The 21,012-nt window shown below is 46.5% G+C and overlaps 1 protein-coding gene across 4 annotated transcripts in view; it reads right to left on the minus strand.

Annotated features, from left to right (window-relative positions):
- Nucleotides 1-1,069: 1,069 nt before the first annotated feature.
- The window catches only part of LOC115198716 (putative adenosylhomocysteinase 3), a 39,732-nt gene continuing 19,789 nt past the window's right edge, over nucleotides 1,070-21,012 (minus strand). The window contains exons 2-17 of one of the 4 annotated variants that reach the window (XM_029760902.1): nucleotides 17,289-17,397; nucleotides 15,262-15,405; nucleotides 11,015-11,115; nucleotides 10,673-10,775; nucleotides 10,388-10,482; nucleotides 10,147-10,253; nucleotides 9,805-9,921; nucleotides 9,567-9,630; nucleotides 8,425-8,513; nucleotides 8,256-8,326; nucleotides 6,713-6,807; nucleotides 4,984-5,082; nucleotides 3,797-3,865; nucleotides 3,501-3,579; nucleotides 2,340-2,460; nucleotides 1,070-1,462 (exon numbers count right to left, since the gene is read on the minus strand). In XM_029760902.1, coding sequence (XP_029616762.1) covers nucleotides 1,456-1,462; nucleotides 2,340-2,460; nucleotides 3,501-3,579; nucleotides 3,797-3,865; nucleotides 4,984-5,082; nucleotides 6,713-6,807; nucleotides 8,256-8,326; nucleotides 8,425-8,513; nucleotides 9,567-9,630; nucleotides 9,805-9,921; nucleotides 10,147-10,253; nucleotides 10,388-10,482; nucleotides 10,673-10,775; nucleotides 11,015-11,115; nucleotides 15,262-15,405; nucleotides 17,289-17,397 — 1,470 coding nt within the window. In that variant the 3' untranslated portion in view covers nucleotides 1,070-1,455. Of the gene's footprint in view, nucleotides 1,463-2,335; nucleotides 2,461-3,500; nucleotides 3,580-3,796; nucleotides 3,866-4,983; nucleotides 5,083-6,712; nucleotides 6,808-8,255; nucleotides 8,327-8,424; nucleotides 8,514-9,566; nucleotides 9,631-9,804; nucleotides 9,922-10,146; nucleotides 10,254-10,387; nucleotides 10,483-10,672; nucleotides 10,776-11,014; nucleotides 11,116-15,261; nucleotides 15,406-17,288; nucleotides 17,401-21,012 lie in introns of those variants that run through there. The other 3 variants (XM_029760901.1, XM_029760903.1, XM_029760904.1) reach the window with 3 other exon arrangements.

Here is a 21,012-nt window from a genome sequence, read left to right on the forward strand (position 1 = left end):
TTTGCTTATAGCAGCTTACTATTGAGGACCCGGCCAATGAAACTACCGCCAGCCTGGCTGTACATTTGGTATCTCATTGAAATAGTCTGTGTCACAGTTTGTTTTTAAAATTCATCCAGAACATTTAATTGCTTATCTTTATAACGAGACAGATGTTTAATTTCAAAAGGTTTAGATATTAGATGGGTCGAGGAAAGATAGAAAAAAATCGACATTTCTACATAAATAGCTAAATATATCCCCTTGTAATTATCTCCCATACCCGTCATGCCTCTAATTAAGCAATAAGGTACGAGGGGGTGTGGTATATGGCCAGTATACCTGTGCTAAGGGCTGTTCTTATGTACGACACAACGCAGAGTGCCTGGATACAGCCCTTAGCCGTGGTATATTTCCAATATACCACAAACCCCTGAGGTGCCTTATTGCTATTATAAACTGTTTACCAACATAATTAGAACAGTAAAAATAAATGTGTTGTCATTTTGGTATACGGTCTGATATGCCACGGCTTTCAGCCAATCAGCATTCAGGGCTCGAACTACTCAGTTTATAATACAGTATAATGCTTTGAAAGGAGAATCTCGCTCCGGCCATCGTGAATGGATGTCATAAACTCTGGTCGGCGCAATACTTTTCATATAACTTCAACACTAGCATCATGTGAGCAGTTTGGGAGCTGAAGAACATAGTTCATTATTGAGAGGCTGTGGTACAGGGAGCTGAGATGGATTCACTGTGTTTGAGTGATGGGTGCGGGAGAGAGGTCCCAACCAATCACAGGGAAAGACCCCGCCCCCACACCTGTCACTGTCCAGTTTGATTGGGGGAACAGGAGAACCAACGCATTAAAACATACTTAAAAACAAGGACAGAGAATAAATCTGAATCAAATGATCAAAGACAGGATATGATTGGACCCAATGACCCCCCACCTCTTCATCTAATCCCTTTCAATTTATCTATGAAAACAAAACAAAAATCAAGAGTAGGAAAAGACAGACAACAGGACATGACCCACACGTCCATCACTAAATCTTTCAGGGGTCATCTTCCATTCACACAGAGATTTTTTTTTGTACATTTGTTTTTCTTCATTGATAGTTTTTCATCTTTAGTTTTTAAACGAACAATAAAAAGATCTCGCAACGGAGTTCACGTACGACTGACTGACAAGTAGCTAAGAGAAGACGATGAAATCCCCAGGAGACGCTTGCTAAGGAACGCAAAATGGCAGGAGCAGCTCAAAAAGGTTAGAGTTACATTATTCTAGCGGAAATAAATAAAACACTGCCAAAGCACAGGTAAGCCACGCCCTCCACTCTGAGCAATTAGCACACAGCTCCTCCCCTCTTGTAAAAAGCAGGTGTGTGACTATTCTGTCCTCCTCTCTCCTTTCTTCTGGGTTCTGTACGATTTTTGGAGCCTTGGTATTTTCTTCATTTCAGAGTTGGTTTAATACCTTGGGGAGAAAAAAAAAACCTAAATGTCAAATCATGTAGTTACAGTTAATTAACAATCTTGCACTGTGGCTCTCTCTCTACCAAGCATCTCTCTACTGGCATAGCCGTCATACCGTGCTTCTACACCGGCATTGCTTGCTGTTTGGGGTTTTAGGCTGGGTTTCCGTATAGCACTTTGTGACATTGGCTAATGTGAAAAGGGCTTTATAAATACATTTGATTGATTGATTTCTCATTATAACTCTGATAACTGTATTTATAACATTACACCTTTGCAATATAACGCCACGAAACGTATACACTGAGTAGACAAAACATTAAGAACACCTGCTCTTTCCATGACAGACTGACCAGGTGAAAGCTATGATCCCTTACTGATTTCACTTGTTAAATCCACTTCAAGCAGTGTAGATGAAGGAGAGGGGACAGGTTAAAGAAGTATTTTTAAGCAATTGAGACATGGATTGGGTATGCGTGCCATTCAGAGGGTGAATGGGCAAGACAAAGGATTTAAGTGACTTTGAACGGGGTATGGTAGTAGGTGCCAGGTGCACCGGGTTCGTGTCAAGAACTGCAACGCTGCTGGGTTTTTTACGCTCAACAGTTTCCCGTGTGTATCAAAAATGGTCCACCACCCAAAGGACATCCAGCCAACTTGCCACAACCATGGGAAGCATTGGAGTCGACATGGGCCAGCATCCCTGTGGAACACATTCAACACCTTGTAGAGTCCATGCCCTGACGAATTAAGGCTGTTGAGGGCAAAGGGGGCGGTGCAACTCAATATCAGGAAGGTGTTCCTAATGTTTGATATACTCAGTGTATGTGAAGTACAATATTAGCAGGCAATCTAAGCATTCAGGCGTTAATGTTTACCTGTAGTAGTTTGGCTTGAAGGGCCCGTTCTTGTTCAAGCCCAGGTACTTGGCCTGCTCGTCACTCAGCTCTGTGAGGTGGGCATCGAACGTAGGCAGGTGAAGGCTGGCCACATACTCATCTGGAATAATACAGAAGGAGGGAGTGGGGGGTGGGGAGAAAGAGCGAGACAGAGAAAAAAAAGAGCGAGAGAGAGAAAGATGGATAGAGAGAAACAGAAAAAGAAGGAGTGGGAGGAGAGAGCCTAGTTACTCTAGCCTGCGGGGACACGGGGCACTCATTTATTTGTTTGTGTGGGGTTAGCTGAATGCACTGGGGCTGCTTCTCCTGTCCCGGTCTCTCCCTCTGTCTCTCCCTCCCTCCCTCCATCCATCTCTCTCCGTCAGTGATGGTGCAGTGAGCTTAGCAGCAGGGTCTGACAGGCTGACCTATATTGAGCCTCTCTGCCAGTCTGCCTCTCATTCTCCCTGCTTTTACACCATACACTTGGGGGGGGGGGGGGGCAGAGACGCGGCTACGCTGCCAGCTGCAGACACACACAAACGCATGCACATTCAGGCTCTCCATGAGATGTACTCTACAGTGAATGAAGCGCGTGCATTCACACACACACACTCTCTCTAAATAGGATGCGTTCTACTATGAATTCTACAGTTCCCAGACACTGCAATGACTGAAAAATGAATAGAACAAAAGACTAAACGCTGCAAACACGACCTGATATACTAACATCCAGTGTTTGTTTTGGATCATGACGTAGAACATACATAACCCCTGCAGCCACGTCTTGGATTGGGTTGAGTTAGCACAGAGGCGCTTCAAAACATATTCACGGTCATGCTAGCCATCTCTATCCCTATAGTGTATCTATCGCTTCTATTTGCTGAGGTGAGTCTGTTGTGCATTCTGGCTGATCCCCTTTCAACTCAATGTTTTCCCCTAAAAGGGTTTTGTCAGAGGTTCAGACAGGCGGACGGGTGCTGTCAGGTGACTACTGGCTGCCTCGGCTGAGGCCTTAACGAATAAGGATTACGGAGTGTGTGTGTGTGTTGAGGACAGAGGAGGGATGAAGGAGTATGTCTGTGTGTGTGTGTGTGTGTGTGTGTGTGTGTGTGTGTGTGTGTGTGTGTGTGTGTGTGGACATAGAGCTCGGCCTCTTACCCATCTTCTTGGGCAGCAGGTAGACATCCTGTTTGTAACGTCCCTCTGGGGCGTTGTACAGCTCTATCAGAGCCAGGGCCTGAGGTACGAGACAGGACCCGGATGTCAATCTCACACACACACCTGTTACCATGGCAACGCCACGGTCGCTCTCATGACGCACGCGGCCTGGCGGGTCAGCGGCAGAGCAATGACAGGACCCTAATCTCTCAGATTACTGTACGAAGTGGCACACACACACACACACACACCGACGCTGATCCACCCCACACACAAATCACAAAAACGCACGGTACCTGAGTGGTGGCGGTGATGGACAGGACAAAGGTGGGGACCGTAGAGCAGCTTAGGTTCAGCAGACGACCCTGAGGACAGATCGAGAGATGCATTGGGTTAACAACCAGTTAACGGCACACAGAATCAGAGGAAACTGCGTCTCAATTATAAGATACTGTGTGTATGTGTGTGTGTGTGTGTGTGCAGTTGACATCGACATCATCAAATGTCAGAAAAAGCGTTGCTGAGTCCAAGGTCAGAATAACAGAAGACGTTGTGCACGCAGACATGTAAACAGAGGGAGAAAACAGGACTGGTATTGTTACTGGGCTCAAGACCGCTAACGAGGCAGCGTGCACAAAGGAGGAGGAACTGATCTACATTCACTACCGCCATCGTACATTCCTTAGGTGACACAGAAAGCACGCAATAATGTTCTTTATTTCCCCAGAGCTGCAACATGCGTTAGTCCGTAGCAATTACGCTTCGGTGGTGATTTAGTTTCGATTCCCTGTTTGCTGCGAGTAGCGGTGACAGTACAACGGGGCGTACTGTTACTTTATGCAGTATGCACACTGCCCGGGGGAACTGAGGCGGCCCACACTTCCCTGTTCTGAAGAGAGCGTCAGGAGAACAGAACACCGGCTACAGGTGAGCTCCGGAGAACCAAACTGACAAAAAGAGCAACTTCTCTTTGAAAAAGCCCCTCAGATCGAGACGGTAGAGGAGAAGTGAGAGAGTCCAGGAGTGAAGATGGAGAGAATAGTCAAAAAGAGAGGGAAGAGTGAGAGGGGAAAACAAACAGCAGAGAGGGGGTTTCCATTACCTGATTAAAGCATGGAGGAGATCAAATAGCAGACAATGAAGCACCTGGCTTTCAGCCTGGCTCGCTCTCACGGTGGTTTCATTCTGTCAGAGACTGCTGCACACACACACACACACACACAGAGTGCCTCTGTGTCTCTCTCTGCTATGAGAGAGGGAATGTGGTGTAGACGTACTGCTTGTTTACCAGGCACAGCCTCAGATAGGGGTTGCTGTACAGCTACACACGGAACATTTGGATCTATTCACGCCCAGTTATTTGGAAGTTGAGAGGATTTATAGATCAGATCGTTGACCCTTGTGATTGAGCAGTGCTTTGAGGTAGTGCCGTCATGGACAGCCTTGTATTAATGTGACGATGATGATGATGATAATAGATCACCTCAGCCAGCAGCACTATCCGCTTGCCGTCGGGCCAGATGACGTGGTCCACCTGTGACCTAACTCTCTCCCAGGTCAGCTCCGGTGTCCGCAGGCTCGCCTGGAGGAGAGGACAAGAAACAGACAGGAAACAGTTACCACGAGAACAGTTTCACTATGACAACCAGGGACTTACGTTAACACCCGACAAATGCGGGTCGATTTTGGCATTGGTGGGTAAGATGTCCGTTTCACCAGCCACGTTGGCGGTTGGTCAGGGCTCCACAAGCATGTCAATTCCGTTTGCAAATAAACAGAGTTAGGAGTCAAGTATGAGCTCATGTGCAGCTGAACTAATGCCGCAGTAGCCGTTTTCAAAGTATTTCTGTCATTTTGTTTCATAGCTGGTAGCTAAAAATCACACAAAGAACTACAAATCCTATAATAATATCCCAACTCGCGCAACATGCAGGACCACAGCCTGGCTGGGGAGCTGTGTGGACCGCGCTGAAGACCAGTGGGCACAAGTATAAAAAGGTGGTCATTTTGTTTTATTTTTAACAATTTTTCTCCCCAGTTTCGTAATATCCAATGGTAGTTAGTCTTGTCCCATCGCTGTCCCCTACGGACTCGGGAGAGACGAAGGTCGAGAGCTATGCGTTCTCCGAAACACGACCCTGCCAAGCCGCACTGCTTGGTTGACACTGCTCGCTTAACCCGGAGGCCAGCTGCACCAATGTGTTGGAGGAAACACCGTCCAGCTGGCGACCGAAGTCAGCTTGAAGGCGCCCGGCCCGCCACAAGGAGTCGCTAGAGCGCGATGGGACAAGGAAATCCCGGCCGGCCAAACCCTTCCCTAACCCAGACGACGCTGGGCCAATTGTGCGCCGCCTCATGGGTCTCCCGGTCACGGCCGGCTGCAACACAAACGGCGATCGAACCCAGGTCTGTAGTGACGCCTCAAGCACTGCGATGCAGTGCCTTAGACCGCTGCGCCACTCTGGAAGCCTCTCTTGGTCGAATTCACTTTAAAGGGAGACTATGTCCTTGTGTTTCGTGGCTATTTACATTGTTTTGTTCACAAGCTAGGTTGTTCTTCAAAGTTTGAGTTTGCTTCAACTGCTAGCAAAGGCATCGGCTACTAGTCAGATTCTCTATATCATAGGCAGTCACTGACGAGTCCAGCGGCTCAGTGCCCTCGTTGCCACGGTAACCTCCCACCCTTAAAGGGGCAGCGTAACATTTTTATCTCATCTTAGGTATTTTGGTTAAGACTCAGTTCACAAAAAATTAAATAACATTGAGTAATATACCACTTCACTTATTACTAGTAATACATGTATTGTTTTAGAAACATTACAAAGCATGCTCATCCGTAAAAAAAAAAAAAAAAAATCATGAAAAGAAAATATTTTGGCTGGTAAAAAATCTGAGTTCATGTCAGGCCCTGATGACAACAGTCACTATGAAAATGGTTTCGCTATGACCCTGAGGATGTCACCGTAACAGTGACAACAACTGACAGGCATAGGCCACAGCGAGCCAACTCATAACTATGACAACGTCAGGTCAGGGGCGTTGTCGTATCACAGCTTCCCCCACAGTGACAATACCGTGACGAGCATTGGTGACAGCAGTGTCTTCCGCCCACACGATCAGTCGAGCTGTCACAATAACACACCCGCACACGTACATACAACCCCCCCCCCCCTCATCTCCCACCAACACACACAGACACACGCTTCACTCACCACGTCGATCTCGGTGTTTGAGTGTCCCATGTTGCAGACGATACAGCCGTTCTTCATACGGTCCAAGTATTCTCTCACCACCACGTTCTTATTTCCTGAAGTAGAGGGACCGTCATTAAACGTGCCATCGATATTACACTCTCACAGTCATCATGTTCACTGAAACGTCAGAGAAATTCACAAGTGGACAGAGGTGAATACTACCAATAATTCGCGCCGGGCCGACACATGCTGAATGACATGATTAACCCCTTCAAAAGGAATTATGTTGCTGTATATGCTACACAAATCATGCTAGGAATAAATCTCCTGCACTAGATAAAAATCAATCTACTCAAAATGCACCATAGCGCTCCACATCAACATAGACCTACAGTATGAATAAGTGTCTGAACGGCATCGCGTGCCTCTAAGTCTGAGTGTGTGAACGCGCATGTCTGTGTGCAAACGCATACACATTCGCATGAGTGATTACGGTTGTCTGTCCTTTTTCAATTAACGTTTTACTGGACTGATGGCCTGCATCTTATGGTTAGTCTGCGGGGAGGGACGAAGCAGCGGTGAGGCTGCCTCTCACCCGACTCACTGTCCCCCTCTCCCTCCTGAAAATACTGCCTGGTATGGCAGCTGCTCGGCCTCCGACCGCAAGGCACTACAGAGGGTAGTACGTACGGCCCAGTACATCACCGGGGCCCAAGCTTCCTGCCATCCAGGTCCTCTATACCAGGCGGTGTCAGAGGAAGGCCTTAAAAATTGTCGAAGACTCCAGCCACCCTAGTCATAGACTGTTCTCTCTGCTACCACACGACAAGCAATAACGGAGCGCCAAGTCTAGGTACAAGAGGATTCTAAACAGCTTCTACCCCCAAGCCATAAGCCTCCTGAACATCTAATCAAATGGCTACCCAGACTATTTGCATTGCCTGCCCCCCCCCTTCTACACGGCTGCTACTCTGTTATTATCTATGCATAGTCACCTTAATACTACCTACATGTACATATTACCTCAATTACCTTGACTAACCGGTGTCCCCACACATTGACTCTGTACCAGTACCCCCTGTATACAGCCTCGCTATTGTTATTTTACTGCTGCTCTTTAATTATTAGCTACTTTTATTTCAGGTATTTTCTTAAAACGGCATTGTTGTTTAAGGGCTTGTAAGTAAGCATTTCACTGTAAGGTCTACACCTGTTGTATTCGGCGCATGTGACAAATAAAAATGTGATTTGAAAAGGGGACACAGTCTTCCAGCTGATGGCGAAACTCAAGTCGCACCGCATTATTTCTGCCTCATGCAGCAATGCATGTCCTCACTCATATGACCAGAGAAAGTGAAATATTCCTCGATACTAAAAAAATAAAGCCGCTAATAACACTTCGCTATACTCATTCATTGCAAAGAAATCTAAACCCTAACCCTGACTTAAACCCCAACAAGCTCATGTACTTGCACTCGGTTATTAGTTGACACTATTGCCACTTGTCTGTTCTAATGTGGCCATCTAGTGTTGACCGAGGGGACAGGGGAGAGTTGTTCACCTGTGCAAGTGATGACAATGTCCACTTGTCTGATCACCTCATTCAGCTTCACCAGTCTGAAGCCATCCATGCTGTACAGGGACGGATAAACAAACGCGTTACTTCCTCGTTCACCCGGCTGCCATTGGCCGATTAGTTCACGTACCTGGCTCTGATTGGTTGAACTTACCAGGCCTGCAAGGCACAGATGGGGTCGATCTCTGTGACGTACACGATGGAGCCCATGGCCTTGAGAGCAGCACAGCAGCCCTTCCCCACCTATGGAGCGTAAATAAAAACACATGGGCATAGGACTGATGGTGGCTCTACCATAGACTTGGATGGTAAACAGTTTCCTCTGGTGGTCCATTTTGATATAATAAGGTGTTTAGATCGCCAGCAGCATCCCACTGCTGGCTAAGCAGGGTTGGTCCTGGTCGGCCCACGGATGGGAGACCAGATGCTACTGGAAATGGGTTTGAAGGGCCAGTAGGAGGCATTGGGGACATTTCCCTGTGTAAGGTCCCGTCTTTCGGATGGGACGTAAAACGGGCGTCCTGACTCTCTGTGGTCACTGAAGACCCCATGGCACTTATCGTAAGAGTAGGGGTGTTAACCCCGGTGTCCTGGCTAAATCCCCAATCTGGCCCTCATACCATCATGGCCACCTAATCCTCCCCAGCTTCCGATTGGGTCATTCCTCCCCTCTCCTCCCCCTGTAACTATTCCCCAGGTCGTTGCTGTAAAAGAGAATATGTTCTCAGTCAACTTACCTTGTAAAATTAGGATTAAAAAAAATTAGAAGTACCATTTGGGGCGGCAGGTTGCAAGATCGAATCCCCGAGCTGACAAGGTACAAATCTGTCGTTCTGCCCCTGAACAAGGCAGTTAACCCTCTGTTCCTAGGCCGTCATTGAAAATAAGAATTTGTTCTTAACTGACTTGCCTAGTTAAATAATAAGGTAATAAATAAATTAAATACAGTAGGGCTGGGAATTGCCAGGGACCTCATGATACAATGTTGTGCCGATACTTTATGTATTGCGATTTTATGTTCCAAACATATCGCTCACCAAATGTCTGCTGCAGAGAGACAAGAGAATGAGAAAGCTCGTTTTGATCAGTCAGGGAAATAAAAGTGCCGAAACCACATTGGCTCACTATTAAAAAGGAGGAAAAACAGCAGAGTTTTGGTGCAGGTACAGCTAATGCTACCTACAGTAGCAAAAACATTATTGTATCGATACAAATATAGTTTACAAATAATGTAGCAAAATGCAACTATCAACCCTCCCCCCCATCACTAACACACAGTAGGTAAGACAGACTTACCTCTCCATATCCACACACAACCACCTGTTTTCCCCCAAACATTACATCAGTAGTCCTCTTCAGACTGGAGGGAAAGCGAAGAAACACAAAAAAAAATCAAAAGAAGTTATCATGACAAAATGTTTAAGTCATCCGTAGACTCCCGGCCGTCAGCGCCCGAAGACAATTATACGTGACGACAACGACGTAATCTTCCTCGGTCTTCCTGTTTTGAACAGGCATGCCGGAGTTGTCCTACCCGTCCAGGATGGACTCCCTGCAGCAGTAGAGGTTGTCAAACTTCTGCTTGGTCACAGAGTCGTTGACATTCATGGCCGGGACACACAGCTTCCCCGCCTTGGACAGCTGGTACAACCTACATACAGAGCAGCAACAAGAGGGGGGGGGCCTCATTACCAGTAAAACCTGACACTACCTGTTATGGCCACTAGATGGAGAAATGGTCATAGAAGATGGACCACTATGCTTCAAAACAAACCCCTGATGAAGGTGAAGCTTACTCGCAAAACACTGTTTTTCTCAGTCTAGACAAATGAGTCAACTAACAATGAAGCAGTGTGGTTAGCAGTGATCCACCCACCGGTGTACTCCAGTGACGCTCTCCTCCACGATGCCCTTGATCTTCTTGAACATGTTGGGGTATTTCTTATAGATCCAGTGGGTCAGGTCTCCGCCGTCATCTAGGATCTGGAGCAGGACACAACGCGTCTCTCTAACTGATCGGGATAAATGACTGACGCCGTTTACGTGGTAACAAAGTCCGGGTGCCAGTCCGTTACTGGGGGATGGGAGTGATTGAGGGAGACAAGACAGACACGTACCATGTTGGGCTGCCAGCCCTCCAGGTTGACACAGCGATCGATGCACCACCAGAAGTCATCCTCCGACTCGCCCTTCCACGCGAACACAGAGAACCCTGAGAGAGAAATCGAAGAGATGAGCGATAGAGAAAGGGAGGGAGAGTAAGAGAAATGTAGCGATGCAGCATGTTCTTATGAATATCCTACCATCGAATTGATGGGCACTGAGAGAGCCAGCGGTCGCGACAGAGAACGAGCTCCCACACGACACAGATGCTCAAATGAAGCAGCCCTGTTCACACTCACCTCCCTCGGCCAGAGCAGCTGCCACCTCATTCTGCGTGGAGTAGATGTTACAGGCAGCCCACCTGCACTGAGCCCCCAGGGCAGACAGCGTCTCCATCAACACCTGCAGGGACACACACAGACCAGACCGCGCGCTCAGTTACGGACACAGCCAACGGAGACGTTCGTGTTCAAAGCAAAGTCCTGCCGCTAAAAGATGCGTGAAGCTGGCTTAAGACGAGTGCCATTCAGTATGGCTGGGAGTCGTGGTTTTCTGAGCAGGTGCGGCAGACTCACAGTGGACTGAGCGGTGGATGGTGGCGTGTGTGTGTGTGTGTGTGTGTGTGTGTGTGTGTGACTCACGGCTGTCTGAGCTGTGATGTGGGTGCAGCCCACTACTTTGGCCCCAGCCAGCGGCTTCTCTCCCTGGGCCCTCTTCCTCAGGGCCATGAGAGCTGGCATCTCTGTGTGGAGGAGACAACGCAACCGACAGGTTATTTTAGACCCAACAACAACAACAACAACAACACAAAACCATTGGTCCCGTTTCAAAAAGGCATCCTCCTCTGTATAATCCTTAAAATGACATTTAAAAATCTTTGAAAAATTCTAAATGGTTAAAGCGTGGTTAATGAAAGTTAGCTGGCCAACATTCTTTGGGAAGCCTTCTGCTGCGCTGCCTATGGTCTCTCACCTAGGCATTCACAGCTCGAGCCATGTGTGATAAGGACAACCGAGCCAGGGCTGCGTGAGGTCAATGATTAAAAGACCAGACAAAATTACAAACCACCATAAATACATTTATATTGACATCCTAAAAAGTGGCACTATTCACTGCCCTTCTCCCTAACCTTAAAAATCAACCACATTCATTTCACATTAAAACAATCTATTAATTGCACATCATACCAATACTTCAAATAATACACCTGGCCAGCAGTAGGGGGCACAAGGGGCAGTGGAGTGGTTTCTCTTAAAGACAGCCTTGTCCAAATGAAAACCTTTTCCTGCTTTATAAAGCTATTTTTTACCTCCAAGGGAAGGCTATTCCATAGACAAATGCCTGTATGGAAAAACGTGCTCCTCGCAGTACTGTTTACTCTTGGGATTTTACAAGACATAACACTAGCTCTGGTATTGTGACTGTGTTGGTTATAGACCATATCAAATGTGTTTTTTCTTGTAACCTGGGGCACGATCATTTAAGATGTCAAACGTATGATTAAGTTGGTCCACTCTGGACTCCAAAGGCAACAAGCCCACCTCCCGGAACTCCTGTACCCCATGTGGGCCCTAGAGGGGACATTCAGCATATACCTGATATCGTTATTTTGCATGACCTGAATTCTCTTTTTCAGCTTTTTTGATGGCCTACTATATATACACCAAGCAGAGCAGGCATAATCAAAATGACACTGAATCAAGGTTGAGACAAGCAGTTTCTTAACTTTAATGTTAAAATATCTAGTGTTAAGATATTTAAAAGAAATCAGTGTTTGCCATTTTAGAAATTATTTTAGCATCAATTAGGTCTCCAGAAAGGGATGGAGCTAGGGACACACCACGATAAGATACACGTGTTTTAGATTCAATCTCCTTGCCTGCACAGTTTACTGCTTTCTTGTCAGCCCTAAGCAATCTCAGTTTTGTTCCGAACAAAATAGATTAAGTTTTTCCCCAAATGTAGTGACAATTTGTTGTCAGACGACCAATCTCTAACAAAATGCAATTCCTTACTCAGGGTCTTTATGTAAACTGTATCCTTCCCTGATACCAGTATGTCTGAATCATCAGCATAAATCAGGAGTTTGCACTTTACTGTATCTGGCATATCATTAACGTATATAAGAAATAAGAGAGGCCCTAAAATGGATCCCTGCGGTACTCCACAGGATATTTCTTTGGCCTCTGACAGAACATCACATACTTGTGTTCTGTTGGTCAGATAAGACCTAAACCAATTCACTACTACATCATTTAGACCCATGCATTTCAGTTTCATCAGGAGAATATCACGGTCTACAGTGTCAAAAGCTTTCTGCAAGCCTAACATGACTTTACCTGTATAGTTCCCCTTCTCACTTTCCTGTTTAATGTGATCAAAAATGTGGATACGGCAAGTATCAGTGGAATGAGCTGTTCTAAAGCCAGATTGTAGTTCATAAAGAAGTTTGTGCTCAAGAAGCTATCCCTCAAGTTGATTAAAAACTAATCTCTCAACAACTTTGGATGAGGATTGACACAGGCCTGTAGTTTCCTACATTTGTTTTACTGCTCTTCTTGTGGAGTAGAACCACCCGGGCTGTTTTGAGATCCTTAGGAAATGCACCAGTACTAATGGAAAGGATTACAATATGTGTTATCATTTTAGCAGTGACACAAGTACTATCCTTTATGAATCTTGCAGGAAGGTTATCCAGCCCAGTTGCTTTGTTTGTGCTCATTAAGCATAGTAGATTGTTAACGTTGTCCTCTGTCACCATGCCCAGGTCAAACAAATAATTTGTGATACTTTTGCTATGGTAAAGGTTGTTAAATGAAAGACTGGCCAGAGTGTCCAGAGCAGATGGGTAACTTCTTAACCAGAGATGAGGCTATTGTGGTAAAATACAATTTTTAAATAATTTGCAACCTTTGCCGGTCATAGCATAAAACATCATCAATATCCAGGCCAATACTAACGGATTTTACCTTATGGGGAGTTTTTGAACCAATGCCCTTTAAAATGTTCCACAGTTTACGAGGCTGATTAAGTTGTCATTAACGGTGTCTTTATAAATGTTGGAATATGGCCTTATCCATTTTGTATTTTGCCTGGTTTCTACAGTTAATATAACCGTCATAACCTTGTTGTAGATTTGTCCTTCTGAATCTGGCCAGGAAGCGATCCTATTTCCTTACGAGGTCTAAGATCTGGGAAGTGATCCATTTCCCTGACCGCTGTTTGATTCAAATTTGTTTAAAATCGGAGCCAGAGTCGAGCGAAGACAATAACAGATCTTCAAAGAAACACCAAGCTTGATCAACATCATCACTGTTTAGTACGCGAGACCAATCCAAAATTACAAGGACCTCTACAAAACGTTCTTGTGAGAGTTGTTTCAAAGACCGTACCCTTCACGTACTACATGGCTCTAGTAACATTTTGGATTTCTTACGGGTACAGTAGGTTACCATGTGGACACTAAAACCGATATTTAAGACTCCCGACTGACAGATGTTCTCTTGATCCGATACAATAATCAAATCCTAAAGTTACACAGGGCATTTACTAGTGTACTTATCTTGGGTGACTACACATGTATTAAAAATCGCCTAAGCAGAATACATTCTCCATCAGCAAATACATTGGGATCACAGCAATTCGATTCAAGTAAAATCCTAGAAATTATTCTGCTTAGGAGGCCGGTCGCAAACGCCGACAAGCACAGGACGACATTTAGGAGGGAGTTTATCTACCCATGCAACCTCAAGACCATCTATTTTCAGATCTGAACGAGGGTTAAAACGCACATCATTCTTAGTAAAAAAACACACACACACCCACACACACACGCCGCCACCGTTTCGGTTTATTCTACAAACGCTATAACCTGGTAGCTCAACCTCATTGTCCTCAATTGACCCATGTCTCAGTCACAGCAACTGCTGCAGCCCGTGTGTTAAAAGCAAGGAGTTTTAATTCCTCTTATTTCGGCAGCAGGCTTCGTGCGTTCACATGGATAAAATTAAGTCCTCTCTGATTGAAACAGTCAAATATGTCATTTTCTGTGCCCACTGCTGATACATCGACTAGCTCATCTAAATTGCACTCATCATCCCTGCATCTCAATGTTTGGCACCGCATTTAAACAGCATACATTGCAAACAAGCGAAATGTTACTTTGAGACTACAGCTTCAGTGGTGCAGTACAGGCACGTGGGACTGTGAGTGGTCAGCGGTGCAGTACAGGCACGTAGGCCTGGGTGGTCAGTGGTGCAGTACAGACACATGGGACCGAGCAGTCAGTGGTGCAGTACAGACGTGTAGGGCTGGGCGGTCAGTGGTGCAGTACAGACACGTAGGACTGAGTGGTCAGTGGTGCAGTACAGGCACGTAGGCCTGGGTGGTCAGTGGTGCAGTACAGACACGTTGGCCTGAGTGGTCAGTGGTGCAGTACAGACACGTTGGCCTGAGTGGTCAGTGGTGCAGTACAGACACATATGACTGAGTGGTCAGTGGTGCAGTACAGACACATAGGTCTGAGTGGTCAGTGGTGCAGTACAGACACGTTGGCCTGAGTGGTCAGTGGTGCAGTACAGACACATGGGACTGAGTGGTCAGTGGTGTGTCCTGTTGGGTTTCAGCAGAGGATGGAGAGTCCCATCACAGCTTGCTTGATTGGGTATTAGTGGGAGAGGCAGGCGGCCCCCTGCAGTTTATCTCATAGGCTGGTAACATACGGCCACTAAGCACACAGCCCTAGGGGAGATGGCCTGTCAGCAAGGCACACACACATCCAATCACATAATCACACCATCAGAGAATCACTCTCTCCCTCACACACATATCTTCCACCTTGCCACACATCATCCCTAGCCCACCTTGCCACACATCATCCCTAGCCCACCTTGCTCAGCGATCTCGATCTCCCTGCGTCCGAAGTCGGCCTGCTTGATGTTCTTGATGCAGAAGTCTCCGTTGCCCTTGGAGTTCTTCTGCTGCTTGTCCCGAGGAGAAGTCTCATCGTCAGAGCTGTCCGTGTACGACGCAGCTAAAAGAGAGAGCAGGACAGAAGAGAGGGGTCAGAGGACAGGACACACACACGCAACAGCATGTCTACACACACACACACACACACTAAAATGCACATTCAACATGCCCTCAGGATATAGACATTAAACCAACAACACGTGACATGACCACACACTGGACCACAATCTACTCTGATGTCCAAAACAACTGCATAGCTCACATTACAAGATATATCTAGGGACTGAGCCTCAGGGCAGAATACACCTGAAGAGCTTGGGCATCTACATACTAGGTTCGGTTTGATCCTAGCAGAACTCGGCTAGGTGAAGTGAACGTCCGTGCCTCGCATACTTCCCTTAAAATACCTTGGTTTGAAAAACAAGAAAATAGCGACAGTGGTACTGTTTGTCCATCTTCAGACGCCGTAGCCAGAATTAATAGTCAGAATGAATCTAACATAATTCAAGAAATCTGTCATTCATTTTGACGCTTTTGCCGAGGATATCTTAGTCGCGTAATTTGATATCTTAGTCGCGTAATTTGACATCTAACTTTAGGTTGGACGCAATATTTCTCGTGTGGAAAAAAAAAGTGCATGAAAACGAGTTGTATCTCGCTGAATGACAACACTTCATTGAAGAATCCCTACTGTTGACCAATCACTGACGAAGGGGCGTAGACGTTGGCTACCGAACGCCCGAAAACAAAACGTCGCTGGAGACCAAAAACACACAAAAACGTCATAATATATCTACAAACTGTTTCAGATGGGAAGCATGTGGACGCCTTAAGACAGCTCTCCCACAGTGTGTGTGCAATCAAGGCCCAGGGCTGGGACAGAGAGCATGTGAGCAGGAGAGAGAGAAAGAGAGGAAAAGAAAGAGACCGAGAGACAGAAAGGTCAGTGGGGACAGTCAGGAATCTTGACTGTTGACTCTTTCTGTGGGAATAATTACAGCAACCACAGAGCTGCGGGCTGGGGATTACAGTACAGGGGATCAGGAAAGAGAGGGAGAGAAAGAGAGTAGCCAGTGGGGGAGAAAGGTTTGAGAGTGGAGGGGACAGAATGCAATGAGGTACAGTGAGAGGACAGAGAAGAAAGGAGGGAAGAGTGGACTCGAGGCATTTGGGTGAAGCGGCCGGCGAGTGTCTGCGCGTGACATTCAAAAAGATGAGGGACAGCCAGGTAGGTTGTGAGTGACATCACAAGTGGAAGAATGAGAGGCCACGTAGGGGATGCCAGTCACGTAGTATTTCACACTCCGTCTTTCACACTTCACTCCTGACAAACATGTTTACAACACTGAACGTCACCCCGATAGATTACCTCTGGTTGTAAAGCAAGGGTCACACCCTTTTTATGACAGGCAGGACTGACGGGCCCCCTCATCCTACTACACAACCATTCCCAGCGCTTCAGTGGAATTCTCTCTCCTCCCCCCCCCCCCCCCGCTCTTGAAAGGGGCCTCTAGAAGCCCTGGGAACAACCAGGAGTGGGATAAGCAGGTGACCAGGACAACATTGCCTCTACCTTTCTCTCTCCCCCTCTCTTTTATGGACACCCCAACCTTAAATCCGGCTTACACCGGCCTGCCAGAAAAATAAAATAAAAATACTGATCTCAAACTTTCACAAGGACATTGGTGTGTGTGTGTGTGGCTGCAGTGATTATTGAATGGAACACAGTGTTAGAAAGTAGGGAGAACACTAGCAGCTCTCTGTGGCCTGTATCGTCTCATCTTAATCCAGTTATACGTTACAGAGAACATTCCTGCTGCCCCCCACCTATCTGGGAATAGACTCTTACTGTGTGATACTGGATACTGTACCTGGGCTGTGATTAGAGTTAGGCACAGGGTGTGTCAGGGGGCTCGTGAGTGTGTGGGTGTGTATTCTCAGTACCTGAGCCGTAGCTGTCTGTGGAGGACTGGGAGATGGATCGGGACAGAGAGCGACGGCCGATCTTGGTGGGACGTTTGTTGAACTCTTGTTTTTGGTCGGCAAACTGGATCTGCTGGCAGAGGGAGGAATGAGACCACAACGCCCACACAAGCACCAACGTCCAACCTCCAACACCCAGTCAAAAACGATTCAAATCCAGCAACTCCTTCCCTGATAGACTGTCTCGTTGGCCCCTCGTACATCTTAAAAAGGAAGTATCAGATGGGTATAGCCTTAGCAATATGATAACCGTAGCAATCCACCATTTATCCACAGCAGGTTCTGTAAGATCTATAAGGGGTGTGGGGGCAAGTGTCTAGGGGTTAGGGGCTAGTGATTGATTTAATACAACAGTTCATCCCCAAGGTCTGAATTGAGCCTCACCACTAGACTCCATTTACAGTGAAAAGCCACGGGTTAAATCCCGATTTATCTGCAGTAACGTTATGTTAGACCTACATTCTACTAACAGGCCAGAGCCAGGGAGGAAGCTTTGGTTTGGAGGAAATATGTTAATCCTGCTGCTGGTAATATTGATGGATTACTTACTGGTGCCGTAAAACCAGCAACACGGACACGGTTTGATGGAAAAATAAAACAGAAATCGATGCCGTAGATTGTAATTTTGATAAAAACCCGGATGTAAAACGTGTTAAATCTCAGTGACGTAGAGCGGTATTGTTGAGCGATTATGTAACGCTTCACAATCTGGACAAATCACTCCCAACTAGGAGCACAGAGATTTCACAGATGAAAACAGAGTTGAGATTGACAAGCTTTCTTTAAATCTCATCCGGGTTTCATTTTCCCAACCACCTGGACTACACTTCAATGTGTGTAAACATTCCACTTATCGTCAGAGCGGCAAAACAAAGCGCCAAGCGCCGAATGAGTGTGTGTACGCACAAAACACTCACACAGTCACGCTGAAATAAGCCCACAAGAGTGTCTGACGCACATCCAGAGTACCAGACGCGTCCGTCCACCTCTCTATGCAGGAAGCCACGGCGTGACTACCGAAAGACCACAAGGGAGTGGGAGTGACTCACGGTTGCGCAATCTGAATTTCACACCAACCAGCCAAATGGATCTGAGTCACGGGGGAGGCAAAGGTCTTGCGTACTCATGATAGGTCGGGTTTGTCAAGTATCCACTTGGTTCCCCTCATCATGGCTTCCTTCCTCTTCAGTCAGAGGGAGAGGCATGGCTGGTGGTATTTGGTATTTCATTAGGATCCCCATTAGCTGTTGCAGAAAGCAGCAGCTACTCTTCCTGGGGTCCACACGTGGTTTATATTAACACCTGCATTAGAACCATGATACAGTTCTCAAACATGCATTTCTCTACTTCTCCCTCACGCACCCACAATACAGAGCTCGGACACAAGTCTGCATCTGCCAACTAAATAAATGCAGAACAAGTTGAAAAAAAATTGGCACCAGCAATGAGATCCATAAATGCCTGTACACACATGTAGATTGAATTTCATTCATCTTCTACCGAAGCCTGTCAGTCCCAACCTAATCCATCCATCCTCCTGTCTTACCCTTTTCCTACTGGGTTCACCTCCACTGTCGTCATCCTTCTTCGACAACGTGACTTAGTGTTGAGGTGAGAAACTGTGTTTGGACTCGAGGGCGTGGGTCTGGAAAACTAGCAGTTATGGGCCTTGTCCATTTATACCCTCTCTTTACCCAGGCTGCTTTACCCCAGATCCAGCCCTGACTGGTCTGGACGGTCACCCATGTGTTGTGCCTCAGAAACAAAAGCAGAATTGTTCCCCACTTCTGTTTTTACCACTCCTCTCTCCCTCTGTTTGTTTAATTGTTAATTGTTCCCAGGCTGGATTGGGGATTCTTTCGTCACGGCCAAAAACTGTGTGACCCACAATGGCTCTTGGCTGGAGACTATTGGAGGTCATTCATAGAGGCTGTGTTACCTCAGAATCAGGGGGATCAGGACAGTGGGATCTGCCAAGGAGAGACCCTGGGCTGCCACCACTGGGACAGACAATAGATACTTTGTGTAAGTGATTAGGCCCATTTTGTTTGTGTGAGACCAAGGTTGCTGAACTAGAAAACATTGTAGCCTAGAAGAAATATAGATGTACAGGATCTCTATGGTGGCAATGCCCACTTGCCCAGCAGTGAGAGATCACATAACATCAACGGTTTGGCTTCATTTCTTGCAAAACATGTTAGTCTCTTACTTGTTTTAGTCAAAGTTCAAACCAAGGGGTCACCGAGGGGAAACAACAGGAAACGGATTTCAAACTTGACCATCCGACTTGGTCCTTACGCCAGATCGTCATGCTAGTGTGCGACGGAAACGGACTGCTTGGACATGTGCCCTTATGAGTGTCCTGAGCAAACTTCTCTTCGACAGCCGACACACACACACGACATCTGGGTCCAAGAGGTTTCATAGGGCAGGAGGAGAGGACCCAGGGTCAGTAAACAAAGCTTTAATCCTGTGCGATCAGACACGCCGGCTGATTGCAGGACACATTCCAGGAGAACTAACTATGTTGGTTATAAACAGGAGACAGAACGCCATGAATTGGGAACGCGGCAATTGATCATTTCGCAATACGTGTTCGACTAGTTCAGCAGCAGAATATAAGTGGAGGCTGACACGCATGATCCGTGTTAGGACATTCAAATGAACGCATGAGCGACCAAAGGCTTATGAACGAGTTCCATTCAGAACGCTGACATCCATCCACCACTACATTGAGGAAAGCGAAGAGTGAAAATTATTTTAGAGAATGTGAACGGATTATATGCCAATCAAATAAACTTCCCCTTGTTCCCTCAAATGACCGTATGTTACTCTAAAAGCCAATTTATGCTCGATCTGAAAATTTGCTCACAGCTGCATGCGTAGCATTAGCTAACATGCTAGTGAGAGATGATGGTTATGCAAGAGCGAGAGGGAGGGAGGACCACAGACTGCTAGCAGGGTACAGGGTAAACTGCCTGCCCTAGAGCAGCACTCTGGCCCTGCACTAGGATTACCGAACCCGGTTAAACCAGACTGAACGCTGCGCCCACCATTGGTAGTGACACAACAGTGAAACGCAGAGGAAACCGTTTGGATGGCAGGCTAAGGATTATCAGCAGGGCATGATGAATGAATTACCGTTCTACATTTCCTGTGGAACAGTAAAACACATTGATCACAGAGCAGAGGGAAGAGATGTTTAAAACAGAGAGGAAAATATTACTGACTGTAGCGTGGGGAAGACCATTCATCTAGAAATATGAACAGCAGCAATTCATCTTGATCACTGACAGAGAGAGGGCAAGCATGTGGATCTCTCCCAAACGCGGCTAAGGGAATACTCATAGCTAGGCCTAATTGTACATTTTTGTGGATTAAATAGATGCTACAGAAATGGATTAATCAGACTGGACCAATGACTCGTCTTAATCCCACATCCAGGATGAGACAGGGCAGGGGTCCCAAGAGAGATCAAAGCCTTCTGTGGTGCACCACCAACGCTGCATAGTAGTGAATACTAACTAGCCTTCTCTCTCCCTGCATCCTACTGCAGAGTCTGCATTAACGCTATTAGCCTTGCAGCACTGCACAGCACCACATAATACAGACATTATGCATGTTCAGTGATTGCAAGGCTAATGAGATGTAAATAATAGATGCTAACCCAACACTGCGGAGTAGA

The sequence above is a fragment of the Salmo trutta genome, chromosome 8, assembly GCF_901001165.1.
Source record: "Salmo trutta chromosome 8, fSalTru1.1, whole genome shotgun sequence".
Lineage (NCBI taxonomy): Eukaryota > Metazoa > Chordata > Actinopteri > Salmoniformes > Salmonidae > Salmo > Salmo trutta.